The sequence below is a fragment of the Chelonoidis abingdonii genome, chromosome 5 (assembly GCF_003597395.2).
Source record: "Chelonoidis abingdonii isolate Lonesome George chromosome 5, CheloAbing_2.0, whole genome shotgun sequence".
NCBI lineage: Eukaryota > Metazoa > Chordata > Testudines > Testudinidae > Chelonoidis > Chelonoidis abingdonii.
The window spans coordinates 53,755,313-53,767,567 of NC_133773.1; the positions used below are offsets into that span (position 1 = coordinate 53,755,313).

The window sequence follows — 12,255 nt, forward strand, 5'->3', positions numbered from 1 at the left end:
GCCCAAACAGCATGGCTCCAGGGGGAAAAATAGGAGATACAGGGCCTGATCCCACACCCACTGACATTAGTGAGAATCTTTCCATTGACTTCAATGGGCTTAGATTTGGTCCACTAAGAAGTAAGAAAAGAGACAGACAAATCTCTCCTACCAGAAATGATGCCTCTTGACAGTCACAATCAGAGGTGTTGCCTCCAGGAAAATTGAGAGGGGATGGTAGTAGGGAACCAAATTAAATCATAGTAATGAAGTATTCTTAGAGGATCCACAAAGGCCATCTTTAAGCATTGTTCAGGCATGATAAACCTTAGCCTTGCATTGGTATGTTTATAGAGAACCTGCCATCCCAAGGCCCCTTACCACTCTACAAAAGGAGCAAAGTGATATACCAACTATATGTACTAAAGTCAATGAAATGCTGCCACTTCTGGGATGAAAGACAGCAGCTGTTTAACAGCACACAGCAGCAGTGCTAAAGGAGAAATATGGGACCAAAATTATGGGAGTTACACCTGCTTACTACAGAGCTGAGGTGGGCTACCTAAAATTAGAGAGGCTACCACATTGCCTTTGGCTAGTTCATTGATCTACTTACGCAATTTACCAAGCACTGAACAAATACTAACATCCCTCTGAGGTAAGTATGTATTATCATCTTCATTTTACATATGGGGAAACATAGTAGGTTTATATCAGTGTAATTCCATTGGCTTCAATGCAGTGACTGACAAGCCTGGAGACTTTCTCAAAGCCACATAACTTGGTGGCAGTGCCAAGACCAGAATTCAGCAGGGGTCAGAGTCTAGCAGTAGCACATGCTCCTTTCATATTACTTCCTCTCTGTTTTACAGGGTAATAATCAGATTCTTGACTGGATAAACTCCAGTACAAATCCAGGGGCTGATCACTCACTCACAAGGAAGGAATTGGATTACTGCTGAGGGCAAATTAAATTGCTACCATCATAATACAAGCTAAATACACTTAACACAAAATGAGGGCCTGATCCCAGGAGATACCGAGCACCCTCAATTCCAATGAATCTGATTTATTTATTTATTTTTAATTTCCTCCCCCCACCCCCCTCAAAGGAGGCAAAAGCATTGTACCTCATTGAGTGCTAAGTGCATGCCAAATACTGAGTTTCGAACCTCAGCTGATTTCACTGTAGCCCTTTTTGAAGAGTGATTTTTTTTTTTTATTACAGTGGGAACACTGTATCTTTTTTACTCTCCCATAACTCAAATAGGATTGAAGCAATTTTGCTCAAACTTTTAATTCAAATAAAATTAAAATAAAACCTTCAAGCACAGCCCAAACCTGGAAAAAAGTTAAGACTTAAAAATGATTTCTCTGGAAAGTGCGAAAATGACTTATAATGAAAACATTTTTGCAATGTTAACTATAGCTGTTGCTACTGGCGATCATGGAAGCATACCACAAAGTGAATGGTTCACTATTGTAATCAATAAACCCCAACAGACTTTGCCCCTTTCTTTTTACTGACTGTTACTTTATAGCTAGCCAACGGAATAAAATAACCCTCATGCCCATTTTAAACTTGATCCCTCTTCTTCCTTTGAAGCCCCAAAGATAATAGTGATAATATCTGGATATCATGGTAGGATGAATGTGAGGTGCCATGAGTGAGAGTCCTATAAATCAGTCTTGTCTTTGATTCAGATAACAATCTTTTATTTGTTTTTTTGTTTTTTCTTTAAAAGTGGTATGTTAACATCAGGTCATTTCTACATTTTCAGAGCTCTGTACAGGTCTCAAAAGGAAATAAGCAATGCTTAATGTACAAAGTAAAAACAGAACACTAGAAAAATCTGAATAAAATGGAGCAAGTTGCTGTCAGGGATACAGTACAAATTAGTAATTAGATGTCATCTGAAGTGCAATACCACTGCAGTGAGGATGAGTTAAGGAATGAAATAAAAATACTCTATTTTAAACAAACAGTATATATATATATTTATATGTATATATTTTACAGATAGTAGACCCAGTGATATCTGCAGAATTGTAAAAACCTATTTACAAATAACCTTTTTTTTTTTTTTTTTTAAACATTACATATACATCAGCACCATAGTAAGAAAAAAACCAAACCTATTAAAATCTACCTCTCTATTACTTGGTCCCAGTACGGAGTATTTGGAGGAAGCTTTACAAAAGCAGCGACTCAGTCCTCATCAGCAAACTTCCTGTCACCATATACGTGCTAATTCCTGTACCCTTCCAATAAAAGTGAATTTCCATTCCATCACTTTTCAGTATGTGTGTGTGTTTCTAAATCTAATTCCCCAGTTTGCCTCTCTGAAGATACATCTAACAAAGCAAAATCAGAGCCTGGGTCAACTGACTCAGACTCACAGCGCTCATGCTGCAAGGCAAAATGTAGCCATGTAGATGTTCTAGCTTGGGCTGCAGCCTGGACTCTGAAGCCTGGGCTCCAGCCCAAGCCAAAACATGTACAAGGCTATTTTCAGCCCTGCAGCTCGAGTCCAGCGAACTCAAGTTGGTTGACCTATGCACTGAGACTCAGCACCATAAGGGTTTTTTCTGCTGTGTAGATGTACCCATAGTTGACAGGGAACCCTTTGTTACCGAGGCCAGGAAATAGTGATGCAGACCAGCCACTCCATCCCCACCATGCTTGGCATCCTCACTGCTGTATGTGATGGTGCAGCTGAGACACAGTGCAGGACAAGCATGTGCCCTACCCACTCCGGTAACATTTACACATAGCACACCTGTGCCAGTTCTACCCCTTCATCTACCTCTCTTTTATGCTAGTATGACTAAGATCCTACTAGCTCTAAAATGCTTGTGGTTGAAATCTTCAGTTGGTGCTCACTTTTACAGTATTAGGGCCCACCCTGACGTCCACTGAAGTCAGTGGAAAGACCAAATCCCATGGACTTCAACGGATACTGGTCAGTCCCTTCAGGTGTATTATTAAAATGTGTTGGGTAAAACATTTTCACTAATGCATTTTAAAACTCTGGTGTAGACAGGACACGCTATATTTTAACACAGATTAAAGCTAACCCATGTTAACATACAGCTAACACAAGCTAACCCATGTTAACATACAGCTTGCCCTGTCTGCACCCTTTGTCCTAGTCTAGACAAGCCCAGCAAAGGGTTACCACACAAGAGTGAACAAGCAGCAGGGCACTGAGTTACCTGATGCTACGTCTACACTGCAGCAGGAGGTACGATTCCCAGCACAGGTACACAGACTTGCATTAGCTCAGCTCAAGCTAGCGCATTAAAATAGTAGTGTGGCGGTTGTGATGGCTCAGGCTACTGACCCAAGCTCAAACCCCGGAGTGGTGGTGGGGAGCCATTGCCAGTGCCACAATATCCACGCTGCTAATTTTTAGGACAGTAGCTCCAGTCTGTCTACCCAGCTCGGAATCACACTACCTGGCTGCAGTGTAGACATACTCTGAGGGGATGAAGGGTCCATTTTACTCCCATTTCTTGCTCCTGCTCGTATCTGTGCTCCATGCAGAAACAAAGGGCTTGAACCTGTGAGGTACTGAGTGCCCATCCTCAGCTCCCACAGGTTTCAGAGGGTCAGCACTTCATACCATGGGGCCTAAGCCAAGCAACTGAAGACAAGTCGATTGGTAGGTTTGGATCATTTAAACAATTTTCACTTCAGCAAATGTTTTGGCTCACAGAGATTGGGTTCAGATATTCGGAAGGGGCAGGTTTTATTATTTTAAAAGCACCATTCTGAAAGATGTATCACAGTTTTGTTACACGTTCAGCACAGATCTGCTTTTAACCTGTCAAGAGATATGTCACTGCTACTGTCTAGCAAGCTTGTTTGGGTAGACCCTGTCTTTGTGATAACCAATGCACAGTCATTTGCCCCTTGATCATTACAACCAGTCCTTTGATTCCTGCTGTTTGGATACCCCAGCGAATTTATCCCGGCACTAGGAAGTTTACACTGAACATCTGTTTAAGACAGAAAAGCAGGCTGCATGTAGTATTAAATCAACAGCATGGGCATCCCAGCCCCAAACAATACCTCTAATCTTGTGCATTCAGGAGAAGAAGGGAAACTCATTCAGAGTTTCACACTCTTGTGGTACATTTTAATGTTCTCAGACCTGCTTCCTTTCTTCATTGTCCCTGTTTGTGGGGGTGGCTGCTCAGCTGAAGAAAGGTGAAGTGCAATGGCCTTGAGTTACAGTGCATATTTTTCCCCATTGTTAAGGAAAAATCATGAGTATATTGGGAGAGGAGGAAGAGAAGGGGACTTGAATTGGATCTGCACAAAACTCTGCTGTAATCTGTTCACTCTGCTTAGTCCTTTTACACCTTGTTTAGCTGTTAGCCAACAGTACGCTGCCAAGCAGCACAGATGTGCCGAAGTGCCCAGACACAGAAGCAGAGACATGAACCTAAAAGAGAATTAATAGCTCATGAAGTTAACCCACTCACCTAAGCAGTGGATGTGCCCGCTCATATCCGACAGTCCTGTACTCAAACTGTCCTGCTCTTTGCATTGCCAAGTTTATGTTCTGCTAAGCTTTTATTTTAACTTTTTTCTCTCTCTACAGTGAAAATGGTAACCCCTGTATGATTGTTTAGGCTAAACACATGTGCTGGACATTCTTGTACAATAGCCTAGAGTAGGCTCCATAGGCCTTGTTCTGTATCAAATCAAAGAGAGCGGTACACTTTGAAATCTGGGATCTGCTTACACCCAGAGTTCAGCACATTTCTGACCTGTGCACGTGGGCTGCGCAATCACCTGGCAACTCCGTTAGGTTTTGTTCCCGGCCGAGGGATCTAGCTCTTCACACGCCCTGAAAGCTGCGGCGGTTACAGTAAAATAGAGCGGGAGAGACTGGAACACCACATCGCTGTGCAATAGTGCCTCACCACACAGAACGCGCCAGCTCGTCCCATGGACAGAGAGCAGCTGCGTTTCCAGCCCTGCCCTCTCTCTCACAGACAGACAGACAGAGCAAGTACTGCTGCGCAGTGGAGACTGCTATGTGGAAGTTTTGTGAAATCGACACGTCGATATTTTAACCACCACCTGACTCTTCCACAGTTGACTGCAAGTCAGCTCGGTTTGCACAGATTAAAAAGCAAAAAACAAGGATGAGGGTACATCCTGTTTTCTTTTTTTAATGTAACTATCAGAGTTTTAAACTATACAAGCCCATTCACTATGGGTTTCCAAACAACTCGTCAAGTTCTTGCATCCACTCATCACCTGGTCCACCTTTAATTATAGAGTCCACAAGGTCCGCACCCTCTGCTATACTTGAAAAGGAACCTCCAGTTCCTTCATTACTGTAATTGTAAGACATGTCCTGAGTGGGGTTCCTCTCATAGGCCTGACCTTGGTTGCTCTGAGCAAAATTCCCACCTGGCATCTGTTGTGTAGGGGGTTGACTGAAACCAGGCATAGTGGGAACCCCCTGACTTATTGCAGGCATAACCATTGTCCTTGCTTGGCTGGTTCCTTGTTGTGCAGGGAGCTGTTGCAGCATTTGTCTTCCCATTGCTGGATTTAGGGCTCTGACTGTTCCACTCGTGTCCACAACTGACTGGTTAATTCCCTGTGGAAAATGTTGCTTAGGCAGCCTTGGTTGCCCAGACTGCACTGAATACACCGTGCCGTTGTTGAATGACCCAATTTCACTGCTAGTCCTTCCAGGGATACCTTGTAAGCCTCGCTGCTGCCAGTTCTGTGCTCCTTGAGGGACAGTTGCCATCATGTTTTGAAGTCTAGGGGCTTGTGACCTGGGCAAGACTTGGCCCACAGGTCCTTTCATCTGCTGATGTTGCTGGGGAATAGAGTTCACAAGGATACTTTGACCAAAACTGCTGACAATTCCCACCCCTTGTCCGGATGCAGGCTGCCTTGGTCCTTGGCCTGCACTATGTGCCAGGGTCATGCCACTTTGGTTTGGGTGCTGCAACATTTGGCTCATTCCTGTGCTCATATTATACATTCCTGGTTGGCTGGTAGATGTGTTGCTGTAAGGAGTCATTCCCATCTCGGACTGACCAGCTGCTGTTGACATTGTGCCAGGGTTCTGGGATGGCCCCATTGCCATCATGCTTGCATTCTGGGCCATAATTCGGGAGGTCCTCATGCTCTGAAGCGCTGCTTGGTTTCTCACTGCTGCTATCTCCTGGGGAGAACCTACAGCAAGCAGGGGGAAAACTAAGTATTAAATCATACATCTTTGCATACCAAATAATTTGTAGGAGTCTTTCAGATTTCTTTGCTTTTTGGGTGAATAAATTATTCTTTCATGTGAGACTTAAATGAAAGAGGAGAAAGTTATGCATCCCAGGGTGGAAAAATCTAGTCCTCCTGGTATTCACATGTCAGACAGAATGTGCTTCTCCACAACATTCTAGCTGTGACCTGAATGCCGACCCACACAGTCTCCTTTCCTTGAAGATGAGTGGTGCTACAGCTCCAGTGCTACCCTAAACAGGAATTACTGATCATGTTAGTTATTCAATCTGCAAAGTGGAAGACTGTTCAGCAGAGAATACTGTCAATACAGGCCATTAGATTAATTTCCCTGAAGACCTAAAATAGGGCTGGAAAGGTTAAAAGCCAATGACTTACCCGGTAAGCAATTCTCATTTATGGCAATTTTTGGATATGTCCCTCCAGAGATCCAAGGGCTTTTGGTTCTCCATTTATCTTTAAAGTATCAAGGCAAACTGATTCTGTGCATGATCCAGCCTAAACCATCAGAGCCTTCTTGATCATGTACTATACAAGCTCCTCTAGTAAAACTGTGAGGCTTCAAAGCAGCAAGTACACTGCAGAGCCATTGGAGTAGCAGTACTGAGGCAGGGTTGCCCTTCTATTAGGCAGTGACTGATGACAAAATGTTCAAAAGGCTCCTATGTCACTTATACGCTAAGTCTCGTTTTAAAAATAATGTAGGTGCTTTTGAAATTTTTATGAATCTAGAAAAATTGTAAATCACATACCAGTATATAACATTAAATCATCTCCTCACTGGGGAAAACGGGAACCAGGGACCTTTTTTAAAGTTACACACATAAAGGTCTTCATTTTCCTAGCACTGTATGCAGCTGCACATACGTTATTCTTTTCGGACATGGGGCCCAACGCTGCTTCTATCAAAGTAAAAGACAAAACTCCTATTGGACTTCAATGGAAGCAGGATCAGGCCCATCATAGTGCATGTGATGGTTAGAAATCTACTTTGTCTGACTGAATTTTAGAGTAAATAACCAAACTTCAGTCAACCAGTTAAGACTCTCTTCTAAATATCTCCATTGTCTTTCAGAACTGAGCCATGAAAATGGAAATGTCAGACTCAGAAGGCCAATCAATTTTTTAATAGCTCAGGAGGCATAAATGAATGGATTTTCTATATCATTGTTACTGATTAAGTCTATGGAAAGAAGAAAAATTGTTTTTTCTGGACATGTAGAGCAGAGAGAGTGTATTAGTGAATCAATATTATAAGCACATTTTACTCCACCTTGGACCAATGACGGGAAGCCAGAAAATCCTAACCTTGTTAAATTCCACACCATGGCAGATAACTGCACCACGCTTGTGTCTTCCTGATGTGAGATTATCGATTTCTGGGAAGCCAATATGCCTCTGTATTTACTATCTTTATTTAAACACAATTACAGAAATTCTGATTATGCCACAGGTTCATTGTGGTTTTGGGTCAATACCATACTGAACTAAAACAATAAAATACTCTGCAGGTAAAGCTCAAACAGGATCACAGAATGAGGCACTTATTCCCAGATCAAACATTATTAAGGTTAAATAAAAAAATCTGTTGTAAGAGACAATCTAAACAACAAAAGAAAGACATGGTGTTCCTAAATCAGTCCTCACCACCATGGCATACTGCACAGATGAGTGTCAATCTGAAGGACACAGAACACTAGGTCCTGTTACATAAGATGGATGGTTCTTCTTTGTGAGTATATAGAAAAACTGTGCTAGAGAAACCAAGTCCATATTACTGCACACATGGCTCAATGGATGGCCCCATCTCCACTGCCTGGCATGTGGGATTGGGTATGGAGTGACATGCAAAATACAGGTAAGTGAAGTGTTTTGCAGAGTGAACAAAACACCTATAAAAACCAGATAATCCAGTAGCTTTTACTTAGCCTATGTTACTGACAAAACAATTTTCTCAATGTTATACATTAGTGAGTCATAGTTGTTTATGGTGTGGACCACCATCTCTCCCATTTATGACTGGGCAACTGTCTCCCCACCCATTGGCAAGCCCATAACATTTCAATAGTGACCTCTGGAAATGCTTAAGTAGAAAAATAGTATTAAGGAAGTATATAATGCATTCTTAGCTGTCTTTTAACACGTTAGCAGCTGGAAACAAACAGAAGAGTCAGCACCAGTCAGTCTAGTCTGAGCCAGACTACAATTTGAGAACCACAGTTTTACCTGCATAAGACACGGGAGCTCAGGTAATGTGGTAGTTCAGAGAGACAGGAATTTTAATATGCTGGTGAAGTTCTGCTGTCAGCTATACCCATGCAACCCCAGTAAAGTCCTTTGGGTTATGTGTATATAACCAGAGCGTAGAATTTGGCTAAATATTTTTATTTAAATTAGTTTATTTATGAAAACAAATCCCTTCATTGGTCAATTTAGACTAATTCTTCTATTTTCTTCTAAACAATGGTGCAATATTTCAGAAGATTAATAAAGAAACATTTTGGACAGGATTCTCAGCTGGTGGATACTGGTGAGCTCTGCTCAGGTCAGTGGAGCTGTGCCAGTTTACAGGCAGAGAAGATGTGGTTCTTTGTTCACATGGCTATATGCTGGTATCAATGTACATAAAAACACAACAGCCATACTGGGTAAGAGCAATGGTCCATCTAGTCCAGGATCCCATCTTCCAAGAGTGGCCAATGCCAGGTGCTTCAAAGGGAATGAACAGAACAGGGCAATCGTCAAGTGACTCATCCCGTTGTCCAGTCCCTGCATCTGCCGGTCAGAGGCTTAGGGACGCCTAGAGCTTGAGGTTGCATCCCTGACTATCTTGGCTAATAGCCATTGATGGACCTATCCTCCATTAACTTATCTAATTCTTTTTTGAAGCCAGTTATCTTTTTGGCCTTCACAATATCCCCTGGCAATGAGATCCACATGTTGACTGTGTGTTGTGTGAAGAAGTACTTCCTTTTGTTTGTTTTAAACCTGCTGCCTATGAATTTCATTGGCTGACCCCTAGTTCTTGTGTTATGTGAAGAGGTACATAACACTTCCTTATTCACTTTCTCCACACCATTCATGATTTTATACACCTCTATTGTATCCCCACCTTAGCTGTCTCTTTTCCAAGCTGAACAGTCCCAGTCTTTTTAATCTCTAGTCAAATGGAAGCTGTTCCGTACCCCTACTCATTTTTGTTGCTCGTCTCTGTACCTTCTCCATTTGTAATACATCGTTTTTGAGCTGGGTTGACCAGAACTGCATGCAGTATTCAAGGTGTGGGTTTACCATGGATTTATATAGTGGCATTATAATATTTGCTGTCTTATTAGCTATCCTTTTCCTAGCGGGTTCCTAGCATTCTGTTTGTTTTTTTGACTGTTGCTGCACACCGAGTGGATGTTTTCAGAGTACCATCCACAGTAATTCCAAGATCTCTTTCTTGAGTGGTAACAGTTAATTTAGACCCCATAATTTTGTATGTATAATTGGGATTATGTTTTTCAATATGCATTATTTTTCATTTATCAGCCATTTAGTGTCCATTCCTCACTTACACAGTCTGTGTATGCATTCCTCACTTACAAATAGTCTGTTACCATTACGCCACAATATCACAAACAGATACTGCAACAATCGTGCTCTAGTCCTTTATCTATTCAGATTGCATCAGTGAGGAAGCCATTAAACTGGATCTTCATATTTTAAAAGCTCAAAATTAGTTGTGCCTAAAACGGGGGATATTTTCCCTAGGTTTTTTGACAACAAACAAATGTCCTTGATGTTTCAGATTTGTAAGCTATCTCTATTCATATCTAAGATTCTTAACTTTCTTCTATAGCTGACATTTCTGGCATGACTAAATTCATTCCTTGTCCAAATTAAGATGACCTCTTCTGAAGGATAATCATCAAAAATCCCTTTCCAAAAAGGGAAGGAGACGGACTGAAATAAAGGTGGGGAGGAAGAAGAGAAGAACCAAGAGGGAGGGAGAGGCACTGGTTGAAATAAATTGTAATGGAGAGTGGGGAGAAAAGATAAACTCACAAAATCCAAGAGTCAAAGAGGAGAACAGAAAAGAAAAAAAAAACTGACGGGGAGAATTTTTAAGGGGCAGATTTTATTGGAGAGCGCTAAAAGCCACTCAGAAATACAACTCTCCGTGTAAAATTGTACAGTGCTCATCTGAGAAAGTATGTTATATAAGTGTACATGTGAGCGTGCAGGATGCAGAGAGAAATGAATCTTTTCCCTCAATACCCTCCCTAGCCTCCAACATACACAAATGAAGTGAACTCCCAGATGCCCACTGCAAAGGACAGCTCTAACTTGGAGGGCGTGAAAAGCATTTATAACTTTTACCTTGGAACTGACTGACATGTTGCACTGGATACGAGTTCCGCTGCTGCTGGAGATGTTGGCGAGGCAAATGTGACTGCTGCTGCAACTGCTGGAAACGAATGAGAGAAGGAAAGACGGCAGAAGAGAAAAAGATGATTAATGAATGAATGACTGAATGTGACCATTCTCAGACTGGCTGCAATGATAAACAGCAGCTCAATTGCAGCAACTGCTAGCAGGCTGTTCTGGGGAGACAAGGGCTGTGTGTCAGCAGGCAGGCAAAGTGTGCAGCTGCCTCATGTAAAGAGTCCTACTGAGAGTACTTGGAGCACTCAGCACATAGGCTTCTTTTTGGTTCAAAAAGGAACCAGCACTTAGACTCACGTCACTTATCCCTACTCATAAGTACTTCCTAAGTAGCAGTATAATTGTCTTCAACCTAGAGGGAGTGGAAGGGAAGAGAGGAGATGGGAGGGAATATTTTTAGAAATGTCTTTGTCCATCAGCATGAGAGGAGGGTCCAAAATGAAATTCTGGATCCCAAATCCCTTGAGCTCTGGCAATGTTCCCTTTTGGATCCAGACTTAGTGGTTGGACTTGATCTTTAGAATGAGGAGATCACACACTCTGGATTCATAACAGCCCCAACTCTGAGGACTGCTGGTTCCAGATCTGAACTTTGTGGCCCAGGACCATCTCTATCGAAAACAAAAAAAAGCTGCTGGGGCCCAATTCCCCTCCTGCTTTCCCCTCATCCTCCCCATCTTTTGGTTTTGTTTTGTTGTTTCCATTTGCTCGTTTTATTATCATGTACAGTAGCACCACAGATGTGCTAATACCTCATTCAGGACAAGTGAACTGGTCTGAGATAGCAAGTGATCGTGAAATGCCTGTGTGTCTTGATTTGTTACACAGCTGTGTTGAGCTGTCTCTCCTGGCTGCAGTATACGAATATTCTTTATTTATTTAAAGCACACTCAAATGTTGATGGTGAATATAAGTGGAAGCCACATGATGTCTGGGTTTATATGTGCCTTCAAAAGACTAGCGGATGCTCTGCAAAGCAGCTCTCATAAGACACTGAGGTTATCTGGTTGCTTCATCAATGTACTGTAAACAGACTCAGCGCCCTCTTAAAAAGCAATGGCTTACATATGTGCAGAGATATGGCAAGAGAGGGAATGAAAACCGACCTACTGTACCTTGATTCCTTGTCCTACAAATGTTCATTATAAACCTCCGTTCACAATATATAGACTCCCCCAGCTCACAAAAAGAGCCTTAAGAAGAGCCCACTGCTGAATAAAGAATGTGTAGGAATCACTGCACAACTTTGAAAAATGTATTAGCAAAACACAAAGCGAAAAATTGTTTGATACAATTTCCAATGCCCTAGAAAAAGCCACGAATCTAAGAGGACCTAATTTAACTTATGTGTGATACAGCTGATCGTATAGATGCTGTTTCCCAGTACTTTTGGGGTCTGAGTCTCCACCGGCTTTCCCTTGTGTTGTGATGAACACCTGTGAAAGTGGGTATAAAACACTACCAATCTGATTGGGCAGCTTAACACCCATTTTGCACAGGCACAAATGATGACACAAAAGGCAAGGCAAGTGAGGATCAGGCCTAACAATGAATTCAATTTCAGCCTCTGC

At 42.1% G+C, this 12,255-nt stretch overlaps 1 protein-coding gene across 2 annotated transcripts in view; it reads right to left on the reverse strand.

Moving 5' to 3' along the window:
- Positions 1 to 1,638: 1,638 nt before the first annotated feature.
- MAML3 (mastermind like transcriptional coactivator 3) overlaps positions 1,639 to 12,255 on the reverse strand; it is a 372,281-nt gene continuing 361,664 nt past the window's right edge. The window contains exons 4-5 of one of the 2 annotated variants that reach the window (XM_075066281.1): positions 10,619 to 10,703; positions 1,639 to 6,193 (exon numbers count right to left, since the gene is read on the reverse strand). In XM_075066281.1, the coding sequence (XP_074922382.1) occupies positions 5,208 to 6,193; positions 10,619 to 10,703 (1,071 nt within the window). In that variant the 3' untranslated portion in view covers positions 1,639 to 5,207. Of the gene's footprint in view, positions 6,194 to 10,618; positions 10,707 to 12,255 lie in introns of both variants that reach the window. The other variant, XM_075066280.1, reaches the window with a different exon arrangement.